We start from the raw sequence: 26,508 nt of genomic DNA on the forward strand, positions 1-26,508 counted from the left end.
TTAAAAAATGAAACCACAGTGAAGAAACTAGAAGGAAGCAGATATAGTTTTCAAAATAAAAATTAAAACCTTTATTTATAACTATTTGGTTTTTAAAAAGTAAGCTTATAAACATCACTCTCACCCATAATCATTTACAATCTACTGTTATTTTTTAAAAACTCAAGTCAATTATAAAATTAAAAAAATAATCAAGAACTTGTTTTTGTCTTAAAATTTACCAATAACTTAAGCGTTATTTAACCAAACTAAAAGAATTTAGAAGAAAATAAAACACACACAATACCGATCTTATTTTAAACACGCACGGATGATGTTATTTTAACCAAAACTTTACTGAACAATGGATACACATAAAAAGAATATTACAGATTAAATTTTTAACAAAATGAAAATTTAGAAACCAAAACCATTAGATTTCTTAAAAAGAGAAGAAAGAAAAGAAAATGTTGGTTAAAAACAAAAAAGACTTTTAACCACAGAAGAAAGGAGCGTAAATACATGATACTTAAAGGATGAAGTGGAAAGGCATTGTTTGGGATTGAGGATTGGGCAGCCTTTAGCATTTGATACCCACACCACACCCAAAGTATTAAAAACTTACCAATTTGGGTGATTGGGGAGTGATAGAAAGCTACCAAATATTTTTTGGTTAGGAGGGTCTGTCTGTTTCCCTTTTAATTTTTAAAAAGAATTAGAATAGAATGGGTCTTGGTCTGGGTCTGGGTGTGTGTGTGTGGCTCTGCCACTGAACCCTCTCTGCACCCACAAAGACTGCACACACTCAGATCCTTCTGATTCTGTCCATTTCTATACCACAAACCAAAAACATATATAAATTAAAAATTAAAATAAAAATTAAAAAAAAAAAAAGAAAAAAGAAAAAAGAAAGGGTCCATTTCCTTTTGTTTTGCTTTTGCACGTTCATTTTCATTAATTTGATAAGATCTTCAGGATTTTGTTTTCCCATTATTATGTGTTTTTGGCTTCTTTTAGTTCCCTCCTTTTTTAATTATTATTGCTTTTATTCAATACAACTTTTTCTTCGTCCTTCCTCCTCCCTTTCTTCCCCCTTTTTTTTTTTTTTTTTACTATTTCAAATATGCCATATATGTCTGTAATTCTGCTTTGCTGCATATAAAGATAACTTAACTTTCTCATCAATTCTAATACCCATATAGCAATATTGAAATCATTTTAATTTTATTGGATATATATTGATAATGTCAACAAATACTTGTGTAAGTTAGGAATGTCAAATGTTGATAATATCATTCTAACATCTATGTTTCACCAGTATTTATAAAAGATATTAAGAATGTCTAATATTGGTATATACAGTAGAAGTGATTAAATCAATTAATTGAACATTAATATTTGTAAAAAAACTTGAGGAAAAAAAAAGAAAAAAGAATAAGAAGAAGAAGAATAAGAAGAAGAAGAAGAAGAAATAGATAGAGAAGATGACAAATAGAAGCAATGTTTGAATGAAGGGGGGCGATCTTGACTCATGGGACTAAATTCACATGCTTTTTTCCAAAGTCCAATGCACAATAATTATAAAATAAAAAGAGAGAGATATGTGTGTTTTGAAATTTGACTTATTATTAAAGCCAAAAGCCGCATTTTTTATTTATATATATCTTCCTTTTTTAAAATAAGTTTGATAGAGATCTACAATCTTTATCATAGAAATTAGCTTAATTTTCAAGCCATCTTCCAATATATTATTTTATTATCAACGGATAAACAATTTTATATATGTATATTTCTGGAGGCTTCAGTTATGGGGTATATCAAACTTAGGTCATGCATTAATGTGACAAGGATTTTTCTAAAAACCCACCATTATTGAATTGACGTGACTCTCTCTCCAAAAGAGTTATAAAGTTAAACTAATTAAAATCAGTACCTTAGAACAATTGATGCCAAAGCAACCTAGGAAGTTAAATTTCTTTTCATTTTCGCTTTAGGGTAAGATTATTTAAGAAATTGAATTGGTTAATTAGTTAAAAAGAAAGAATAAAAATCAATGAGTAGAAAGAGAGAGGAAGAAAAGAGTTTAATTAAAATTTGTGTGGAGTAACATGGGCTACTTATTGCTGTCGCATTATTGGCAGCAAAACCCTTTCTTTTCTTTTATTTAATTTTGAGGAGTGATAATTGGTAGATGGAGGAGATGATAAACGAGAGCCGTGGATTTATAGTGTTACGGAGTTCAAGAAAATAATTACCCGCAATCCACTGGGAACGGGACTGCAGGGTAGACGGGATCCGTCCGTGGGACGGTGGATGGATGGCGGTAAAAAGATTAAAAAAAAAAAAAAAAGTTAAAAAGAAAAAGGAAAAAGTGGGGTTTAGGGTAATTAGTAGAAAATAATTAGGGTTTGTGTTAATATTGGGAAATGGAGATGATTTTGTTAAGGTTCGTGTGGATCCTCACCTCCCGGTTTGATTATGTTTTCAAAGGGAGGTGACCGGTTACCGGTTACCGGCAGGTGGTGGGGTGGAGGGTGAGTGGCATTGTGAAATTGGAAAATGGGTAAAAAGTGCTTGTGTAAATTATATTTTTAACTTTTAACCCCATGCATGAGATAATTCTGACACTTACCTCAACTTACGCTTTCAAACCATTCGGTTTTTACTCTTTTTTTATTCCAATTCCATCATTTTAATATCCTCATTATCAAAATAAATCATTTATGCTTTTTTTTTTTTTCTCATTTGGTCAATTCTTTTTGCAATTTTCATTTTTAATTAAAAATAAAATCCACCTAAAAAAACTCTCTTCAATTTTAAGCATTTTAAATATTGAATAGTAAATTTGATTTACATTTTCGACTTTTGTTCTATACATACATACATATTATTTGTTTTCTAAAAAGTTTTAAATTTGAAACAATATTAAAAAAAATGTATTTAGATTATGACTTTAAAAGGTAAAATGTTGGATAAACACAATATTTCATACTATAATTTCGATTTTTATTTTATTTTTTTAATTAAAATATCTTGAATCACCGTTAACCTAAATACATAAACTAATAGATAATGGTAAATTTAATATAACATCTAATATTTTTTTTCTTACTTGATTTTATAAGAATGTTAAATTATTTAGTGTAATAAGTTAAATGTACTATCAATTATGTATTGCTTGATTTATGTAAAGATATGTAATATTTTTCATTTAATTTATTGTCGTTTGTAACATTCACAACAAATTAATACAATTTTCTCCATTGTTCTCTCTTGATTTCAATCTTAATATTTTGAAGTAACCTATTTTGATACGAATACTTGTTCATTCAAAAGTTTAAACTAATGAATAGAATTAAATTTAAGATAATATCTAATAAAAATGTGTATATCGTATATTGTATGATACTGTAAAATAAAAGATTTTATAAAAAATCTCATAACTATTTTAAAAATAAGTAAATAAATAATAGTCAAGATTCATTCTAATGCTTAGTTGATTGTCAACAGTTAGGTATGTATCCTATCATTCTTAATCATTTGGATACTTTTAAATGGATTTTAAATTTCCCCCTTCTTAAAATAAAATAATAGAATGAACAAATTATTTATGCTTTGTAACAAAATAAAAAAGTGTAATAAGTTTTGGTATTTTAATGGTTTTTTTTTCATAGTTAGTATTTTTTTTAAAAAAAAAAAAATCCCTTGATAATTTACCAGTTATATATTATTATATTAAACTTATTGATTAAGTCCTTCAATAGAAAAATTAAAAAACAATATAAAATTAAGTATTTCCATACAAAAATTTGCATTGTCAAATTATGTTTAATTTTGTGAATACATTTTTAAAGTTATAAGCATGCCACTCTTCAACATGTCTAATTAGCCATGTCAGTTGTCAGATTTGGTAATTAGAACATGTCCCTTAAAAAAAGGCCTAAATCAATTTCCTTATAAAAAATTGTTGATGTTTAGTAATAAATTATTTCTTCATTTACATATTTCTATATGAATGCATCCATTTTATTTTGTTAACACACTCTAATTTAATATTTCTGCCTAGAATGATCCGATTGATTATTTTAATATATTATTTTGAAAAGAGTATAATTAAGAATTAAACTGACAGATTAAAGGATCCCATCCTTTGGTGTGTATATTTATATAGTCATTATTTAATTAGATATTTTTCACTGTTCAACGACTTCAAATAAAAAAGAATGACATAAACATTAAAAAACAATGAATTCTTAAAATGATTTGTACATTATACTTTATTTTCTAGTTCGACATATTTAAGTTAGACAAATCAAGTTGTATTACAAAAATGTTAATTGTTGACATGTTGAAATGATTTTTTTAGGTAGTTTTAATTCAAAGTTTAAATATAACTATAATTGATAGATAATTTATGTGAATGTTGAATAGATACATGGTAATTTTAAACTTTGTTATATTGCATTATTATCTAATCAATGAATTTTGTTTAGTTTCCAGCGAAAGTAGAAATTGATTGAAAAAAGATACAATATATCATGTAGGAATCTTGAACATTGCATGATTGATGGTTTTATATTATTTAATTTCTTTTTCTTTAAAAAGAAAAAAAAAAAGACTTGGAAACTTGAAATTGAATATTAAAGATTGAGAGAGAAATCACATCATAATTTTAAATGAAAATAGAACCTTGTAATTGACAGCTAATTTTGTTTCTTTCTCAATTTAATGGGTTTTATAAAAAGAGAGCCTACATTTTTAGATAATGTTTATAATATTGAAAATAAATATAAATACTGAAAATAAAAAGTGTGTAAATAGCAGAAAAAAAAATGGTCCCACACATAAGTTCTTTTCATTTTTATCTGAAAAGGAGATTTTATTTGCTTATTTATTTTTGAAAAATAAATAAAATAAAATGTGGGAAAGTGAAGAATAAAGTAATTGAGAAAAAGTGAGTAGGTAAAGTGGGGGGAGAGAGAGAGAGAGAGAGAGAGAGAGACAGCAGTAAAAATAAAAAATGATGTGAAGGTTGAAATTAGTAAATGTACAAAAAGAATGTAATAAGAAAAAGTAGATTTTTAAAGCTACTAAAGGCAAAAAGTCCCCATGCCAAAACATATTGCCTTATAACTATATATATATATATATATTGATGACTTATTGCATAGTTTCATGAATAATTGTCTTTTGTTCCAAAAGTTTTACCTTTTATGTTTGTGAAATATTTTTAACATAATTTATGAGACAACGATAATTAAACTATACTCACTTTAATTAGTTTTTATATTTGTATGAAATAAATAATCATCTATATCATTTTTAGATAGTTTAGGATCAAAATAATCTCTATATGTTATTATGTATAGATGTTTGTATGGTGAAATTGGTAACTAAATTTAACAAAGTCTATGTCTCATCGTTAAAAAGTAATGTTAATATAACAAAACTCTACTAAGAATTGTCGTGAAAGTGTATTTTTTAAAATGTAGAAATTGGTTGTTAAACCTTGAAAATCACTCTTACATGGCTAAGTTTTTAGGGGCCATTTTAATAGTCCCTAAATTATATGCTTTTAGATTTTTAGGGCTGTTCAATTTGGATCTAATTTTTATAAGTTTGCTTTTTCACAACTTTACTTTTGTTTCATCCAATATAGATCTTTTATCAATACAAATTAGGTTTGTGATGAATTACATATCCACGATCCCAACAAATATATACTACACCAATATATCAAATAAAAAGTTGTTTATTTTAATTTATTGGAATATTGATAAACTTCAAGATTATTAATTTCACAAAATTTAAGCACATAGCCAGAAAAGAAAAAAAGAAGAAGAAAAGATGGAATAAAACGTAAATAAAAATTCCTTTCATACCAATTTTAGGCAAAAACCAAAACTACATTTAAAACCATAGTGGCCTAAAAAGAAGTAAATATATTCAATGCTTAACTTAATTAATTAATTAATTAATTAATTAAATATATAGAAATAAGAAACCTATTGTACTCTCAAATTGAATAATGATTTATGCCTGCCTTCTACAACAATAGTGAATCCCTTGTCCTCTTTCAATAATACAATCGTACTTTGCATCATAATAATTGTCACATTATAGGAGCCTTTCTTACTTACTATTATTATTTTTAAATTGCTCACCATATGCCTATTTTAATGTAACATTACAAATTAAAAGAAAAATCCACATTTTCATTCATCAATTATCAGCCTGCTTAAAAGTTATGGTTAATTTCCTCGGCATCTTGTTTTGAATTGAAAGTAAAGTATGAATTGCAAATTTCGTATATATATATATATATTTTTCTTTTTGGGTATTTGTGAGAAAAAAAAGAAAAAGAAAAAGGAAAAGGAAGGAAGGGCAGCGGGCAGGGGTTTAGAGCACAATTATTTGCACTGAATGTGAAAATAGGGCAGCACATGATTGATGGGAATTCCGTGTGTTTGATTGGGGGGTTGGGTGGCCCTCCACACCTCTCTCTACTCTAACCTATCAATCATTCAATCAAATCAATCAATTTTTTTTCCCTTACCTTTTTTCCTTTTTTATTTAACGTTTCTCTAAAAATTTTGTCACATTACATTTCTAACAAAGTTTTTTCTTTTTTCTTTTTTCTTTTTATTATTTCACACTATAATAAGATAATTAAAAATACAAAATTAATGTAACTAATTATAACTATTAGCCGGTGGATTTCTTTAGCTTCAATATATTTAAGCATTGTAAATTTAATTTAAGGATGGAACAAAAAAGAGAAATATAATGATAGTGAATTGATGTGACGGAATAATGATGCTGAAAATATGTGAATTTTTTTTTGATATTATTTATTATGTATTGGGCAATGGTGTTGTCACTTTCCTTTTTTTTTTGATTCCTCTCTTACAACTATGAAGCATATGTCTCTATTACATATCATTCATAGTGGCAAACTCAACACCCTATTTACCATGCATATCCCCAACCCTAACATTCCTATATAATATCATTTTTAACTCTATGTTCCCATTTTTAATATTTCATTCCCTCCTATATCTTAAATCTAATGTCTTTACATACCATATCTTACTTTGTTCAATTATATTGCTTTCCTTCTTGGAACTTTTCTCCATTTTTTGTTGGAAAATTTTAATTATTTCTCTATGATATTCAGAAAGTGTAAAAGATTTAATACCTTTGCTTTGGTACTCACGTAAAGATTTGATACTTTTCTTTTAATTTGTCACTATTAATGAAAGTTATTACTTACATTGTTCTAACATAGTCCAATAATTCTCTAAAAATTAAATTTTTTTTTTGAAACGTTGTTTTAGGTTAAAGTAGCTAAGTCATTTTATTTAATAGAAATAATTTTTTTTTTCCATTATTTGAAAGTAAATATTTAGAAAGAATTGAAGTAAAAAAAAAAATTAAAATTGTAATTAAAAATAGAAAAATTGGCTCGTCATTTCACATCAAATTCTTTTAGAATAAACAAATGCATGTGTTTTCCTTTAATTGATATTTACTTTATGAACCAAATAAAATAAATAGACTACTTGTATTAACAATATTAGGGCTTAATTATGTAAACTAGCCCCAACTTTAGCTTTAAGATAGGTATCAATTGTTGCATCTAAGAAATAATGAAATAAACAAAGATGACATAAATCTTTACATGATAACTTACATATAAAAATATAAAGAAAAAAGAAAGAGCAGTGACATAATTTAGTTTATTAATTTAATTACAAATAAAATAAAAAATATATATTAGTATAAAACTCTATATCTACAAAATATTTTAGCTTGTAATATATAATTGGATACTTTAATTGATTAAGTTGATTGTTATATTTGGAACATGCTCATTAATATATTTTAAAAATAAAATGTCTGATATGAAGTATATGAATGTTGTATTAATACATAAGAACCATGTATTAACCAAAGTAAGGGAAGTCTTTAATTAAATGCAGTGGGATTGAGTTGAATATATATATATATATATATATATATATATATATATATATATATATATATATATATATATTTGGTTGGAAAAAGAAAATGTAACACAAATTTGGACCCACTGGAAGAAGGAATCTTAGGCCTATTTGGAGGGTCCATAAGGTTTCTTTAGCCATATCTTCATGAAAATAATATACAAATTAAAGAAGCTCAAATAAATATAAAACAAAAAGAAGTGGTTGCCAATAATTTTCAGATAATCTCACTTCTTCTTTAAACTCCAACACTAACATTCTTATTTATTCAATCTTCTCATCATATGCTCTATGTTATTTTTATTTTATTTACTGTTACCTTTTTCTTTTTTTCTTATCCTCTATCTTTCTCAAATCATTTTTTCAATTAAGGATGTACTTTTTAATGTTTTAAAATTTTGATTCTAATTTTACTCTCTCTCTCTCTCTCTCTCTCTAACATCCTATATATCTTTCTAGTGATCTAATTTTAATATTTCAATTAAGAATGTACTTAATTATATATATATATATATATATATATATATATATATATATATATATATATATATATATATATATATATATATATATATATATATATATATATATATATTTAAAAGGGATTGTTCTTATTGCCAAGTCTAGATAGTATATTTACATCAAATTAAAACAAAATAATATATCTATACTAAAACTAAATCCTTTAAATGCAAATGTTTTTTTTTTTTTAAAAAAATATTCTTAAGCAAAAGTTTTCTCCTTTAATTTTATAAGGTTTTGTTCTTTTTTTTATTATTAAAAAAAAGAATATTTTGGACCTTAAACATTCAAAAAGAAAATGAATATTTGTTCTTATAATTACTTTTTCATTTTTTCAATACCAACTAGGGATACTTTTTAATATATAGTAAAATGATTCAAAATATATCAAAATTTTATATATAACACCGATAGAATTTTATCAACGTTTATTATTGATAAAATACGAAATTTTGTTATATTTGATAAATATTTTCAACACTTATGTAATTTACGATAATTTTTTTTTAAAAAAACTATTTACTTATTTCAACAAACACACATGACACAACATGTCGACGTTATATATAAAAAGGGAACCCGAATAATTTGAAATCTATGGAATAACATCCAACAATAACAAAATTTAGGAAATAAAAAATAGAAAATAAAAGGAGATGTAAAAACTTGAAGATGAAATAAAATTGAAAAGATAGATAGATAGGAACAAAAGGGGAATTAGAATTGTGCATAAAGAATAATAATATTGTAAGCATTCTAGAAGGAAAAGGGAAAAAAAGAAATAAAATGGATGGATTTGATGTGTTTTAAAAGAGAGGTTATAATTAATTAATGTGATTTATATCCAAGAAAGTGAAAAGAAAGAAATTTAAATTTATAATAAGAAAGAAGAGAAGAGAAGAGAAAAGAAAAGAAAAGAAAAGAAAAGAAGGGTTAAGTCCACTTTGGAGTGGGATGCAAAGGGAATGCACCGCACCCACACCCACACCCACCACCCCCATCTCCCTAATTATTAATCCCATCTCCTCACCCCCCCAAAATTAGTTTTTCTTATTTCTTTACACTTAATGGATTTGATTTCCCACCAAAATATCATTACGATTCTTTTCCACTTTTGTATTAACAATTCTTTTTTTGTATATATAAAAACAAAAACCCCCACTTAAGAGAAGAGGAGAGAAGCATATGATTCCAAACCATATGGTCGCATCTAATGGCAAACCCACAATTTTACTCCTTTTTTATTATTAATTTAAAACTCATGTTTAAATAAATATTTCAAAATACATCAACCAAAATAAATTAGAGTTAAAAATACAATATCAAAATAGTATTGTATATATAACGTTATAAACACGTATACTAGATCTTTGTTTTAGTTTTTTTTTTTTTTTAATTTAAAGATATTATAGCAAATCTCATACCACTCCTCTAATTTACTAATTTCAAGTTTCAACACACATCTATTCAACTAATGTATTAAGTTGTCAATATGATTTTAAAATTTAGACTATAAGCTTCTAATTAATTATTATTTTAAAAATATGCGACGGAAAGTAAGTAATGTAAATGAATTAGGTAGAAAAGAAATTTAAAATCAACGTGAAAAATGTGGAGAGATTTTGAGGGAGATAGGAAGTGAAGTTGGGTGTAAATGAGTATATTATTTTGGAAGGATTAAGACAAGAATTAGGTTATTGAGAAATTAAACCACCACCTTATGCCACCATTTGAAGAGACCAATAGATTTGTGTGTGATCCCTATAATCAAAATCAGGATAAAGGCAATGATTTATGGGACTATAATTTAAAATCACATCTCTCTATTAACCCATCCTGACATCTCCACAATAAATAAAAAAAAAAAAAGAACAATGCAAAACACTGACATATGCATATATATATTATGCTTAGAAGATATGTTTGACTTACCCTTTTTCTTTTTCTGACTCAATTTATTAACCTCTTTTTGGAGTTGGCATACCTAGATTTGTACAATCTTATATATTGGTTTAATTTATAAAAACATTTTATACAAGTTTATGTCGTTTTATTGCAACCAACGTTGTTTGACTTATCAATTAATTATTTAATTATTCAAGTTTAACATTAAACGTGGGTGGAAATTTGAAGTTTTCATCTAACATTTGAAGTTTGTGGATATGGCTGGATCCATAATTATATATAACAAACACATAAGCTCAACTTCTCAACCTTAGATTATATCAATCGCATGGCATGAAGATGAATTAGGCAACGTTCCTTCCAGATGTGAAGATTTGTACCGAATGGAGATGGTTATTATTTATTATTGTTTTAATTCCAAATGATGAAAGGTGGAAAGAAAATCTCTACAGAGATGCATTTACTAAGGAACTGAATGTGTTGATGATTACAAGGGTATGTGGTTTTCTGAGAGTGTAAACCAGAAAGTAATTAATATGAGCATCTGTCAATATCAGATCAGACAATAAGAAATAAATGCAGAACAAACATTTGCCATACATTACACCAACTTTAAATTTACAAAAAAACGTGAGCTGAGACAATCAAAGGTTTACTCCAACTTAGTCTTTAAATTTTATAACTTAGACAACGACGATTTAGTTTTTAAATTATTAACCATAGTCGAAACATTTAACATCTTATAAAAACAACGTGAAAAGTCTCTAATCGATTGACGACGACGTGAAAGGGTTAGGAAAGAACGCGTGGAGCAACGAGGGTGAGGGCATCAGTTATATTATATGGCTAAGTTTTTGTTTTTGGTTTGATTTGACAAAGTCATTTAGGGAATGTGTGGGGGCATATGAAAGAGATGAAGAGAAGAGAAGAAAGAGGCCATAAAATTACCAAAAAAAAAAAACAGAAGGGTACGGTACACATTGATGTTAATGGTGTGGGCATAAGAGTTTTTGTAGGGACTGACCAACACTGCCATTGCACAATCACTATGTTTCACTATTAAATGCCTCTGCTTCAGCCTTCAGCTTGAGCTGTACTGTGGTTTAGGTCTTTTTTTCTTTTTTCATTGAGGACTTTTTACAAACATGTTTTATTCATTATCTCTTGCTCTTGCAGCCGGGCGTCCTTTTCGGAAATTTGATGTCTTTTTTTTTTTTTTTTTTTTTTTGTTATGGTTTCCCAATGGAGTTTGTTGTCTTATTACTCATTCTGTTATGGCCATTTCATACATGTGGTGAAGAACATTGGTTGTTGTCAAGTTGGTTCTTGTTTTGAGTATCTCTAGAACATTTAGCCATACCACACCCACCCATTTTGTAGATCTGTGTCTCTCTTTCAAAAACAAACCTGCAATTCGTACGTTTTGTTCAATGCTAAAGTTTGAAGCACTGATCAGTTCTTGATAATGCATCTTATACAGACATGCATGCTTGTGAACTAAAATGATCTCTTGATATGCTAAAGTAACAAAACCCATTCCGTTTTTACAAAAATAACTAAACTATTCATAAACAAAGCAATACATTGAAAGCGTTTCAAGAAAAAGAATAATATATGTAGTGAAAGTGATGTACCTACACTACTTAATAGGGAATCAGTCCTATGAAATTATTCCAGAAATTTAGAAAATAATGAAAAAGAGAATAATATTGAAATTAATTTCTTTCTCAGTATAAAAAAAGTATGGGAGATCAAACCCCAAATTCAGGAAAAATAAATTACCATTTAATTTTGATATGAAAAAAGGTGGCTCATTCTTAATTAAAATATACGCCAATATTATTCCATTACTGAACTTTTCGAATTTATGAATAGCAATTATTTTTATAAAAGTCATCATTTGAGGGGAAGAGAAAGTTGTTAGCTAAACGACTTTGCCTCGTAAACAAAACGATTTACTTGAAGTTACAATAACTAAATCTATATATCATCAATTTTATGGTTCAAACGCAGTTACTAACTACAAAAGTTTAGTACATAATAACAATTGATGCTTGATTTCGATGAAATTTCATTACAAAATTTAAAAGATTTCTATTGAAGTTTGTCATAAATTAAAAATACATGGATTAAATTTAAATAAAAACTCAGTAAAAAAAAAAAAAACCAAAACTAATTTGACATTTCAAAATTCTTGTTGACTAAAAAAACTAATTGAAAATTAAAGAATCAATTCTTCCCCATCATGGAATGTAGTTTAAAGAACTGAGATCAATTATGAGACGTCTTTGCAAGTTCTGGGACTTGTGAAGACCATTCAAAGGTCAAAATCTTCTAACACCTGGGAACACAGCCTTTCAAATGAAGGTAAGAAAATCAAGGCCATACAATAATTTAAAATCTACCCTCTATGAGTCCTGTTGTGTCACATCTCGAGCCCAAAATAATACTTAAACACCATCCACTTGATAACGATAAGAGTCGGCAGGAAAAAAAAAATCTTGCAGAGTAAAAAATTACCATGATTAAAAGCTTTATGCACTAAATAATTGACTTCAACTTAAATATAGAACTCACCTTTGATCCTGTTCCCCTGAAAAAGAAAGCCCCCAGCCAGTGGGCGTCGGCCGCTGGAAAAGAGACTACAATTTTCAATGGTAAACAACAAAAAGACACCATTGGGAGGAAAAGCAAAAGGATATCAATAATCCATATAATCAAGAGCTAATAGGTCCCATCAAAATACCTTCTTTGTTCTTGCTAACTTTAGAGGGGCTAGTCATGATTTACAAAGCACTAACTTATGACCAATAATTAATAATATTAAAGAATAAAATCCACGAACCTGAATTGTTTATGAAGCAGAGTTTAACAAATAGTAAGGCAATTTGGAATGGAAAGTTAAGCAAGATATGTTCTCATATAGAATGGTCCAATCAAACAAAAAGACAGTGGAGGAAGTGTTGAGATGACAGGTGATTCAAACATAATCAAACCAAAAAGGTTGAAACAGCAATATGGTTGATATAATTACTTCCACTCACAAATTGTAGATAAACAAAACTATATGCTTACTTATCCCTACAATGAGAAAGTCAACAGATCTGTTATAGTTTGAACTTTGAAGAAACTAACTATAAATCCGTTGTTTATAGCGGAGTGTTGCATCTCAATAATTGTATTTACATAATGAGATTAGACATTTATCATTAAACTAACTTTTATACCACTCTATCCCAGATTACAATTTAACTTATCACTTCAAAACTAAACAGTAAACAATGACAACCATATTGTGTTATAGCTTCAAACCAAGAAAAGCTAGGCAAGGGAGAAAATAGTCAGAGTGATCTAATCAGGTGCATTCGATGAATACAAATTATCTGAACGATAAGATTCATAGAAGGTTATAAGATCCAGAAACAACAATTATGATAAATGACTAAATTATGGTTTACAAAAGCAAAGGCAAAAGACAAAAATAAATGAAAGAGGACAACTTTCAGGGAGTCAAAACATGGAAAAAGGACAAGGTACGCATCTGAACCACAAATGCCATCCTGCGCAGCAGTCATTTTCTAACTTCTTTTAACTTATACGTTTTCTCTCCTTCACACCACCATTCTGAATTTTGGTAGAGGAGTCGTCACTTCAGCAATAGCTAAAAATCCTATTTTTGGATCTCCGTTGCTCTTGGGGCTACAGAAGAAAGCAATTAATGAGTGCCACTACTTATCAACTACAATCTACAATACATGTGAACCAGAACCCACCCCCAACAAAGGTCAAACTAACAGTTGATGCAAAGGCAAAAGGGCTAATTCATGGTGCAAATTAGTAAGTTAGACGTACTAATTGATCCTAGGCTTATTTAGTCAATAAAAGAGAGATAGTGTTCTTCTCATGTTCACCACTTAAAGTGACGGACAGAGAGCAAAGAAATAACAAACAAGAGATACTTTTAACTCCAAGGCATATCTATAGCAATAGATTCCGATGGGTAAGTAACTCGGAGGGATAATAATGAGCTGGAAGTATAGACAAACTATTATCATATGAGTTGATGGAATACACAGACCTTGAATGAGAAAGAAATGAGCATATATTTATTCGTTAAATTCATGAATCACTTCTACCCCTCTTAATCTCATAAAAAATGGAGTGATGTTTCATAGTTTCAACTGCCTTTCCAACAGGAAAAAAGTTGAGTCTGCCAAACAACTAAGTTTTGGCAGATGAAATACATATCTAAAAAAATAAAAAATCAACTTCTGAACTGTACCTAAACCAATTGCGTCAGAGCCCTTTACGATTTTCAGCCTCTTGCAGGAATCAATGAACATCCTGTCATACAAGTCCACAAAATTTTATGTAGAGTAATTAGCCAGAATCTTGAAAATATTATCTAATAAAATCAAATTAATGGGAGAAATCAGCGACAACATGCTGAAGGAGAAGTATTTCAAAGACAAAAATCTAAACAATCCATTCTCTATAAAAGGATGGAACTTCTAAAACATATTCAGGAGTCAACTCACTCAATATAGTACTCTTGTTAAGTTACTAAAGAATTTACATTGACAAAAGTAAGAATACCATCTATGATCGAATAATCGAAGTCAGAAAACTTACTCCCAGGGGATTTCCCCAACAAGCATCCAGTCACCATCTCTATCTTCATATGTAAGCACATATTCGGATCCATGCAGATGATCCCTTAACTTGCTCTCACTCAGTTTATCCCTCCCAGAAACTCCATGGGATCCACATTGACCTACAACATGAGATCCATAGAAAAATATGGTATACTTAAGATTCAATGTGACAATGTAGATAAGGACCACCTAATACCAATACTAACCATAATGAGTTTGGAAAATGTGAAATATTATTTTAGTCTCATCGTAGAAAAAAGATCTGGCATACTATAAGTTGAAAATAATTGGACCTCACCTAGAGTAAAACAGCTAAACATCTTCTCGAGGGCAGAAGAGAGTTCCTGATATGTAGAGTAAGTTCTCAGATCTACCTTCCTCAAATATGGAGCTCCCTCCATGCTCACTTTCACAAAAAGAGCACTTGAACCTGGCTTTCCGTCAACTTCATCATTGTTTTTAGAGTTAGTGACCAATGAATTTTTCCGGAATGATTTAATAGGTGGCCAACCAACAACCTGCGCCCTGTAAAAGGAGAAGAGTTGGCAATCTGTCATCAGTTGAACTTAAATTACTTCTATCCTAGATAATATCATAGTTCCTGCCATCAAAATCAAGTGCACCCGTCTACAACCAGTTTCACTTACTTTGAAGCCGGAGCATTGTTGTGGTCATTCGTAGCACCTTTATTGCCATTGTCAGATCCTTTAGTCTCACAGGGCCATTCCTGCAATCCCTTTGAGGGCAATTCTTTGGTTGCATTTGGATGGGAACCAGACGGCCTGGACGATAGCATTGCATTTATACCTGAACTGGCATGAAACTTCCCTTGGCTCACAGGATATGGAGACTCAGGATCCGAACTGGCTGCATGAAACATCCAATTTCTTTCGGTGTAAAGGGGGCCTTTCACCTCTGAGTACCCCTCCATGGTATCAGAAAAACCTCTTTTGCTGCCAGCAATAATATTCTTCTGTGATGCCACACTATACCCATCCGTTGAAGGAAGCAATTGAAGTAAAGTTTTCTCATCAGGTTCTCCAGAGCTTATCAAGGTAAATTCCTGATCTCTTTCAGGTGACAGAGATCCAGGTAGACCAAGTCTCAACTCGGTAGCTTTCAAATTGAGGTTGCTTTTGTTCTCCTCTGACAAGTTAGACACCGCAGAGCTGTCCACCGAAGAACAGGGTGATAGCCGGAGGTAGTTCCGCTCTCTAAATTTGGTACCATTTTGGGAATGACAGTCCATAGAAGGTGAAGCAGCCACTACAGGGACATTGCCAAGAGCCTCCTCTACAGAATTCAGCAGTGGAGGTGACATTGAACTTCAAAGTTGAAATATCTATACAATCTAATCAAAATGTTTTAAACCCTGAAATAAGCAAAACTAGATCAGTATTACACAAATATGGGAACTGAACTAAAAAAGAAAGCAGATAGTTTACAAGGCAAAAAGGATCCAAATTTTTAGGTTTAAAAGGGGTTATGCCAGGAGTATTGGAATTAAAATCAAGGGATCACACGATTGATCTCCCTTTCTTCGAGTTAAAAGTAAAAGATCCCTTTCAAACTAGCCAATAGTCTGAAGTTCTGAAAAAATTATAGAGGAGTATTGCGATTCGAGAATCAACCCTTGAGGATCACTTGATACAGACGTTATAACCCAAAATACATTGTAAAAACAGCTTGACTTTGACCAACAATTAACACCATGAAATACCGGAACTGCATGGCTTGATTCAGAAGCAAAGGCAGAAAATAAAAATCAACCAAACGAAGAAACATGAATATATACACCGGCAGCAGCTTTTCGTTTGATCAGAATGAAGAGCAAGATGAAATAAAATCAGAAGAAACTAGTCAATAGAAAGCACAAGTCGTCCATGTGTTTGGAGAAGAGCAAAATCAAAAGAAACTAATCGATACAACTTCTCTTAATTTCAGAAAATGACATACGCAGATTTCCGACGGCCTTATTTCACAGAAATGAACAAAAAAACACAGCAACTGCTAATGCAGCAGTAGTTAGCTTAAAAGTTCATTATTCGTTTCATTAAAACATGGTGATGAGAGTAACGGCTCATCATCTTCCATCTCTTCGTTTTCTTGAATATTCTCAGTCACGTTAAGGCCGAGAGAGAAGAAGAGTAGGATCATAACAAAACTGGAGAACTCAGCTCCAGCTTAGACATTGAAAAGAAAAATGGATTGGGAGCGTAGGCAACATGATATTGAAGAGCGTGTAAAGAGAGAGAAGAATACAAGGAAGAAGAGAGTAGAGATTACCTAGAAGAAGCTGTAGATCAGAAGGGAAGATCAGAAGGGTGATGATTTGGGGAGGGAGAACGAGAGAGAGAGAGAGAGAGAGGGGGAGGGAGGGAGGGTTAAGGGCCTTCCATTAAGCAGAAAGCAACAAAAGAGTATTGTGTGTTTTCTTCCCCGAGAAAACTCCAAGCTCCGGAAATTAAAAAAGAGAAAGGGGCAGAGTTGAAAATAAGTGTTAAAACTCTGCCCAAATTTTGAATTAATTTTGTCTAGTTTTATTTTGTCAGTATTGTCGTACATCTTCATAATGATTATATCCCAAAAAGTGTGTATATATATTATATCGAATCTTTATTTCAATTTATGATCATATTTTACATTACATATATAAAAACTCTATTCTATTTTCTAAATTAAAAATACAATCTTCAAAATACGAATAATATTAGTTAGAGAGTAAAAAGAAAGTAAAAAAAAAAGAATGGAGGGGGGGTGGAAGCTTCTTGATAGGCAACCAACATTAATATATGAACGAATGTAGTGAATCCTTCTTCTTCTTCTTCTTCTTTTTTTTTTGTTGGTCTCCTCTACGTCTCCAAAGTTTAAAAAAAATCATCTTCGAATTCGTTGGGGCGACTCCAGAAATGCCTGTCCACCTCGAAATCTCCACTTTACCCTTCTCTCCCCCCCCCCCCCCCCCCCCCAATTTCATTTATTCATTACTTCCTTCTTCTTCTCTTTTAATTATTCTAATTACACAAACTACCCTTCATCTTTTACATCATATTTGATCCAGATTAACATCTTTTATACATAAATTTATCTCCATGGCTTGGATTCTAATCATTAATAAACTATACCATCTTCCATCTCAAATTTTACGAGTATAGTTCGTTATAACAAATTTTATAGTTACGACGTAGTTTCGTACTATTTCAAAAAAAGAATATTCTACGATTTAAATCTTCATTATAAATAGTTATTTCAATTTTGATTTATTTATTTATTTTAGTTAGGTGGTAACTTTATTATAAGAAAATGTGATTTTTTTTTATTCAATAAAAACATGTCGAATTCTTTCGAACGTTAATTACTTTGAAATAAATTGTTGTCACGTCGTTGTTGGTTAATAAAAATAAGTGTGGTTTGTTGGTATTTAAAGATACTAACTTTGAGTACAGTGAAATTTAATTGAACCAAATATAACTTTTTGTTTGACAATTAGTTTGGTCTTAGGTTGAATCGACCCAATTCAACTCACTTTTTAGTATTATAAATCTTTCAAACTACAAAACATTAAATTTCCACATGTATCCATGTTTGAATTTTAAAAATAGTCAAATTGAGTGCACTACGGGTCTATAATGTAAAAAAAATACGACATTGGGTAAAAATATTGATGTGGATGATATATATTTTTAAAATAAATTACGAAATCACACGTATATTTAGCACGACAAACATAATATTTGGTGAATTGCGACACAAATTAAAAAAAAATGTAAACTTATATAAAGTAATCAAATAAATTCATAAACAATCTTTTTCTAATAATTCATACATAATTCTCTTGTATTCTTGTTGGTTAGAAGAAGAAAAGAAGAGAAGATAATACTACGAAATACTATAGTGGCATTTTGGTATTTTTCTTCGTCTTTCAATGTTTGTTTGATACTTATATACGAAGAAACAATATTTGTTTGATATAATAAAAATCGAAGTTGACCTTTTGAGTGTGACATCCAACCGTTCAAATTGCTTGTGACTTTTAGATTCTTTAATATACACATGCAACCATTGGCATAATGTATTTAATTATCTATTTTACCTCTATATTAAATTTACTAGAAATTGTTATGAATAGGAAAAAATATTAAAACAGCATCATCTTCTTAACAAGAAATCGACTAATAAGTCTTATATATACAAACTAAATACTTAATCCCCAATTCATTAAGTTCGGATGCTCCAATATCTTACTTTTGTTAATAAAAGAAAGGTAAGATTTTGTCAAATTGAGTTATACACAAATCAACGTACAATTATTTGTGATTACAAATAGAGATACAAACATGTTAAATCTAAAAGTTAAAATTTAGTAAATATTAGTTTTAAAAGAGGGTTTCATCCATCCAGATAGATAAGAAAGGAAAAAGAAAAGTTGTTTGAAAAACAAAAACCAAAACATTTTTCCCTCCCTAAATGGAACATATTTTTTCTATAAATACTACTTATTGTCCGCCTTGCTTGCATCATTTCCATGGCTTAAACCACAAATTTTGCTTCGGTTTATGAAATTATGTTTTCTTTAAAAAAAATTATTATCGATTTGACATCGAGAATAATAAATGATATATATTATTGACTAAACCATATTGTAATAGAAAATAAAATGAAGTTTTTTTTTTTGGTATAAATATATAAAAAAAGGTCGAGTTAATGGTTATTAAATTGAAAATGATAGGAGTAGGAATATTGAATATTAACATTTATGAAGTAGGGGTGTAAGTAATTTGTAGGGAAGAGAAATAAGAAGAGAAAAAAAAAAAAAAGAGAGGAGGGGGACAGAAGAAAACAGGGAGGAGGTGGGGGGACAGAAAAGCGCCACTTTCAAGTTCCTTTGCCGGCTTCTTACTCCTTAACTTTCTGACCCCTTCCCCCTTCCCCCCTTCCCCCCTTCATTTCTTTCCTTTAACTATCCCTCTTCCACCCCCCATCATTACTTTTCTTTTTTATTTGTTTGTTTTCTAAAATAATAATACCATTAGTAATACTTAATTTCAAATAGTTTTAAAATTTTATTATAGAAAAAAAGAAAAGAAAAGAAAAGAAAAGAAAAGAAAAAGGGAGAGAGACAGAGAGGGTGGCAGCAGAGTTGGTGGCGGCACCGGCAAGGCATCATGACCTCAGCTGGGTCCGGTTTCCCACGCCCACTCTCTTCCTAATTAAAACTCACAGAACCCAAACCTTCTTTCACGCTTTGCTTCTTCCTTTCCTTCTCATTTCTCATCATTTTTGAAGGAGTGGGGGACCCAGTGCCGGCTTCAACTCCGTTTTTCTTTTTCCTTGTGTCTCTGTAATGGGCCGGGCGGAGGGAGGAGGCCCAATAGTAAGGGATTGGTGAGATGGCAGGGGAACGACAAGAGTGAGTAGCACTACTGACAAGTATCAAAAACCAATTTGGCCTTTTTTCCTTCCTTCCTTCCTCTTCTTCTTCTGATTTTGAACAGTGGATTAACCATCAACAGCGACACACTCTGCCCTGCCCTGCCCTGCCCTCTGCCTTGGGGACCATTCACTTCACACACGTTTATCTCTCCCACGTGTGGAAGATACCTTCTTTGTCTCACTCTTAACCTTCCCCCCACCACTCCCTCTTAACTTTTCATCTTCTTTACAACTGACCGTAGTCCCAAGTTATGTATGGGAACTTCTTCATCCAATTTTACCACCCTCCTTTGTATTCCAATTCAATTTTAATTCCCAATAAAAAAAAAAAAAACACCACAACATTATTTTTAATTATTTTAACCTATCATTCACAACATTATTTTTCTCTTTAAATTCTTTTTTTTTTATCGTATTTATTATTTTTCATCCGACCTAAAATAATTCTGATTCTTAAACCTAAATTATTATAACACTTTATTATAATGTAACTACTTAATACCTCATATACTCCGAACGTGTTTTAGGAACATCTATTTCAGACACGAGTTTTTGCATTCTTCAAATGAACCCAACTTTATGTATTTCAACCACTTCAAGGACCAATTTCAATTAAATTAATAGAAGAAGAAAAAAAGAAAACTTAACCCCACGTCGATTGGGATATAACCAATGCATGCAATTCAAATGTATATTTATTTGGATTATTGTGACATACATTACATTGAAGTTTAGGTTAAACACTTGAAATCAATTTTTTAAAAAAATTAACTTTCAATGTTTAATAGTTAAGCTATCTCTAATTTGTACGAGAAATTATGATCACCATTGCTAACAAACTTTAATGTGGTCTACCAACTAACTTTCAACAATTGTCATCGACATACTTTACCTATCACTTTTGGAATTTATTGTTGGCCACCTCCAACGGTTGTTATTTTAAACTATTAGTTTATAACATTTTATAGTATGCTTTTTGTATGGTAATTTAACATTAATAAAAGAAGATTGCATAAATCATAAAATAAACATAATATATGGTCACGAGAACAATATTTGTAAAAATAGCAATTTCTACCAGTAATATGGTAAATTTTTTAAATGTCAATTTTACCATTCAATTTTTTCCTCTCGTGCTATCAGTTATAGTTGTTATCACTGATGGATTTCATCGTTGATAGATGTCATCGGTGATAATTATTAATTTGAGAATTTCGTTAAGCAATGCCAAAATTGATGGTTGGACGTGGATATTTTAGTTTTTTACTATTTTTATACTATATATAAAATTATTTTATCCTTGTGCAATATATTTTATTATTATTATTATATATATATATATATATATATATATAAAAGAACAATTACTTCATTAAAGTAGAGATAGAATTGATAACAAATCATTGAAAAAGAAAAAAGTAGATGGCAAGAAATGTAAAATAAATATGAGTTTTCAGAATATATCTAGAAAAAGAGGCATTTGATATGGACAAAAACAGCTGGGCCAACCCGTAGATAGCCCACCACCGAAGAAGTGTAAAAGGCCGAAGCCCGAATAAATTGAGAACCTCATGAAACCCAAATTGTGCATAATTTCGTCTTTATATATATGCCGTAAATTTGTAACATATCTATATTTTATTTAACAACTGGTTAAGTTACAGTTTTAGTCCTCAAATATCCATGGTTATGTTGGTTCAGTCTATGAACTTATTCAAGTTATATATATAAAAAGATTAGAAATTGATTAATGCAATAAATCTAATTGAGATATTTTTGACATAAAGAAAAATAAAATCTAGCAATTGGTGCCGTCTGAGGAATTTATTCCACACGTTGTTTCCTGGAAACGAAGTGGAGAGAAGAAAAAAGGTTTAATTCAAATCTGACTTTGGTATTGTAGGGTTGAAAATGGGGATTTTGTATAGATATTTGTAGTGGCCCCTAAGGAGGGATGAAGGCTAGTGGTCCTATAGACAAGGCCGAAGCATATGGGCCTCGCCCCAACTTCATTTTTTCAAACTTTCAAACTCCAAAAGTACACCTTCTTTTCTTTTACCTCAAATATTCCCTTCTCCTTTATCCGAAGAAAACAATATGCACTTTTTCAAACTCTACCACTATTACAATAACTACGACAAAATATGACCAATAACTACTTCAGCTGTGGGGGTGTTCAAATGATTCGAATATTCGAATATTTTCAATTTCAACTATCCAATCCCATATAATAAATGTGTGTTAGGTTTAATAAATGTTTTCTATTTTGTCAAGTTGGTTTTGAGTTTACTTAACCCCAATTGCATCTGCATATTTTTAATTTTAGGGTTTCAACTTTAGGTTGAATTTTTATCCTTTTTCTTTAAGGATTTGTTGCAATATTGTCTTTGTTCAAGATTTATAATAGATATGTTTTATGAGATTTTAGCTATAATGTAAGATAAATTAGAATATTATAAGTTAATAAAAAAAAAAATAGCAATTCAACTTAATCCAATTAAAATTTGAAAGGTTTGGAGAGTTAAACTAATGTGTAGTCGGTTGCCCTCTCAAATTTTTAATGAAAAATGAAAACTTTAATTTAGTTTGTATAGATGTAGATATGACTATATATTTGAAAGTATGTAATTTCTTCTTATCTATCTTACAAAGAGTTAGTTCCTTTTGTTTTTTCAGTGTGAGATCCTCAACATGTCCGTCCATTTTTTGGGATGACCAATCTTGAACAGATTGAATGATTTTTTTTATTAGATTGAATACCTATATGGGTTTGATAGATTCTATATATGATAGTATAAAATTCCATCTCAAAGCCAATTATGAATAAGAATAGTGATTCATTTATCTTATAAAAAGTTAAAGTCGTATTGATTTTTTCAATATAGAATTTTGCACATGGAAAAAGTTTGATGTATTAGAATTGAAAGAAAGTATAAAAATATCACAATCATTTGCATTTGTAGGGGAATAGAAAAGGTTTGATATAATGTACAGTTGTATGCGGAAAATGTTAAATGCGATTGGAAAGAAAGAACTAAGAAGGATATGAAAAAAGGAGAGGGAAAGCGAGTGGGTGAGGGTTGGTGGTAACGAAGGGTCAGTTTTATTGGGAGACAGCCTGAGCCAACCCAAAGTGGCGTCCGTTGTTTCCCCCTGACCCTGAGTCTGGTGTGGCCCGTTTATCAACTGGGCCTTCTCTTCCTCCCTTTACCTTCCACTTTCTTCCACCCACTTTCTCCCTCTATCTTATCTATCCTTTCCATCTCATACTCATTTCTCCCCCCAACTTGTCACTTCCTAAATAGAGATAGATATCAGGATTCACTATACTCCAAAGCACTTGATTTTGTTACTCACTTCACTACAACTACAATCCCAAACTCGGCTTTCATCTACAGATGGTGAAGTCAACAAAAGAGTGAAGCCAAATGGACGGCACTCACAGCAATTTGTTAATAATCCTAATCCCACACGGCATACGGCCGCAGCCTCTTTTGCTCTCTCCTTTGTTGCTATCTCAAATTCACAATTACAGTTCATAAGATTGAATCTAGACACTCCCAAAAGGAAATAAACAAATAAACAAACAAACAACCGAATCATATCTTGTAAGCATTTTTCTACAGAAAATGAAAGTTAAAAAGGAAAAGAAAAACCAAATAAATACCTTTTTCTTAGCAAGTGCAGAGTGCTGAGCAGCATTAGCACCAACACCATTGTGGGCTCCATATCTTTTTCCGTACTTAGCTGTACCTTTACATTGTACACATACTTTTCTTCTTCTTCTTCTTCTTCTTCTTCTTCCTTCTCTCACTTTCCTCTGTTTTCCATTATTATATATTCCCCCAAATCCTCCCTCCCATTTCCTCATTCCATTTTTCTTTCCCCTTCTTGATTTTGCTTTACCCATTTCCATGACAGATTCCACATGGAGAGTCCCAATTTCTCTCCCCCTCACTCCGACCCATCCCGACCCTCCTTAGGCTTTCCCCTCGGCACTGCTCTTCTCCTTCTCGTTATCTTCACCTTGAGCGGAATCTTCTCCTGTTGCTATCACTGGGACAAACTCAGATCCCTCCGCCGTTCCACTTCTCAACCCTTACGCGATCGTCACGATCTTCACCCACAATCACCTCCCTCCAAATCCAACCCTACTCAGGTAATTTTCATTCATTCTTCGTGCGTGCTTTCCTTTTTTTTTTTTTTCTTTTTCTTTTTTTTTTCCTCTTTCGGGTTTTGATTTTTGCTGAAACGATGAATTGGTTTTCGTGAACCAGGATTTGGAGAAGAACCAGAGAGAAAGCTTGTCGGTGTTGATGCCTGGGGATTCCATTCCGAAGTTTATTGCGATGCCGTGCCCTAGGGAACCGTTGCGGCCGGAGATGATTGAGGTGAAAGTGGAGAAGCCGTTAAAGCCGCTGCGAATTGCGGTTCCTTTCTATTAGCCGACTCAGATTCAGATTCAGTTTCACCATTGATTGATGTGTGTACATAGATAGTAGAAACAAATGAATTCTTTTGAGTTTCATCTGTTTTTTCTTTCCTTGTGAAAAGGAATTTCAATGGCTTCCAATTTCATTATTTTGTATATTTCAATTTCACAAGCGTTCATCACCAAGTTTCGTATCTGCCTTTGCCGCAGTTACAAACTTACGGAGGAAAAAAAAAAAAAAAAAAGAGAGGAGCGTAATTATTATGAATTAAAAACAGTCTATTTTATTAATGTTCTGTTTCACTCTAATTCCTTTTTGATGTTTAACGAAATGATTTGTGAAAGCAATTAAAAACAGAGCACTAACCAACCCAATGAATATGCTTTTAAGAAGACATTTGGTAATGAATTTGGGATTTATCAATTCATTTGAGTTTTTATAACAATCCGTAGAGTAAGAGAAATTGAACCCCACTGTGTCTGGAAGTACAATATCAGTAAAATTATGCTCCTATAATCTAAAAGCAATAATCTAAATTAAATTTTGGTTATAAAATATAAGGTTTTCTTTTTATTTTTAAGAAAAATCAATAAAGGTAGTTGATTTCAACTACTTTTTCCCTGATATTTTAATTAAGTTTTGTTTGCCCCATAACTTTTTAGTTTTTGAAAGTTCAATTTATAAAAATCTCATTCACCTTTGTGTCTCTTCTTCTTATGTTATTTACTTTTACTAATATTTTTAAAAATCAAAATCAAGTTTTTGAAATTTTATTTTGTGGTTAAAATTAGTTAACAATTCAGGTATTCTACTTCTAAAAAGATATATATGAAAGCAAGATTAAAATGTTAAAAAAAATAATAATAAACTTCATTTTTTAGAGAGGAATCTCAAGAAAAAGTTATACTCTCACTTTTTAGGTCAAATATATAAACTTTAAATGTGCTTTTTTCAAAAAAGAAAGAAAGAAAGAAAGAAAGAAAGAAAGACACCAAACTAAAGGCTTTTAACTGCAAGGAGATGTTATGTTTAGTTAAAGTAGTTCATTTGTTACAAAATTATTAAGTGAATATATAAATTTAAATCGAGTTGTAAGGTCGTATTTTATATACGAAAATAATACACTTATAAAAATTTAAAGTCTAATTTGATACCGTTAACAAAGTTGACAAGTTATTAAATATTAAAATATAAAAGAGAATGATTTTTATTGAAGCAAGGAATAAATTGTCATTTGAGGACAGAAAAAACCCTTTTTAGTTATTTTCCTTTTTCGATTTTTAAGATTCAATTTCAATTTTGGAGAATGATGAAAGAAGAGTTAAGTATTTCTAACACCCAAATTTAGAGATTGTTTGGATTGGAACCCTATGAATTGAATTTTTGGGACTTATTTAATAATTTTCAGGACTTTCAAATTATACATAAAAAATTTCCAAACTAAAACGGTTTCATTTGACCATATTTTATAGGATTGCAATTTTTCATATTTTAATTCTCAAATTAAAACATCACAATCTTTGTATTCGTAAATTTTTATTCTTCTTATTTTCCCGTTGCCTTTCAAAACAA

The 26,508-nt window shown here is 30.1% G+C and overlaps 2 protein-coding genes and 1 long non-coding RNA gene across 3 annotated transcripts; 1 reads left to right on the forward strand and 2 right to left on the reverse strand.

The window, feature by feature from the left end:
• Nucleotides 1-13,762: 13,762 nt before the first annotated feature.
• LOC103484908 (auxin-responsive protein IAA9-like) lies at nucleotides 13,763-17,521 on the reverse strand. The gene is made up of 6 exons (XM_008442276.3): nucleotides 17,357-17,521; nucleotides 15,718-16,442; nucleotides 15,369-15,595; nucleotides 15,048-15,189; nucleotides 14,698-14,759; nucleotides 13,763-14,114 (listed from the first exon to the last, which is right to left on the reverse strand). Exons 2-6 carry the CDS (start codon nucleotides 16,389-16,391, stop codon nucleotides 14,086-14,088), a joined length of 1,134 nt encoding a protein of 377 aa, XP_008440498.2. The 5' UTR covers nucleotides 16,392-16,442; nucleotides 17,357-17,521; the 3' UTR covers nucleotides 13,763-14,085.
• Nucleotides 17,522-22,086: 4,565 nt separating this feature from the next.
• LOC127150609 (uncharacterized) lies at nucleotides 22,087-24,308 on the reverse strand. The gene is made up of 2 exons (XR_007823130.1): nucleotides 24,171-24,308; nucleotides 22,087-24,053 (listed from the first exon to the last, which is right to left on the reverse strand). It is a non-coding gene; the product is annotated as an uncharacterized LOC127150609 (long non-coding RNA).
• Nucleotides 24,050-25,226, forward strand: LOC103484911 (uncharacterized protein At5g65660). Its single transcript, XM_008442282.3, has 2 exons — nucleotides 24,050-24,662; nucleotides 24,781-25,226. The coding sequence occupies exons 1-2, from the start codon at nucleotides 24,432-24,434 to the stop codon at nucleotides 24,946-24,948; spliced, it is 399 nt and encodes a 132-aa protein (XP_008440504.1). The 5' UTR covers nucleotides 24,050-24,431; the 3' UTR covers nucleotides 24,949-25,226.
• The last annotated feature ends 1,282 nt before the right edge of the window (nucleotides 25,227-26,508 follow it).

The sequence above is a fragment of the Cucumis melo genome, chromosome 8 (assembly GCF_025177605.1).
Source record: "Cucumis melo cultivar AY chromosome 8, USDA_Cmelo_AY_1.0, whole genome shotgun sequence".
Lineage (NCBI taxonomy): Eukaryota > Viridiplantae > Streptophyta > Magnoliopsida > Cucurbitales > Cucurbitaceae > Cucumis > Cucumis melo.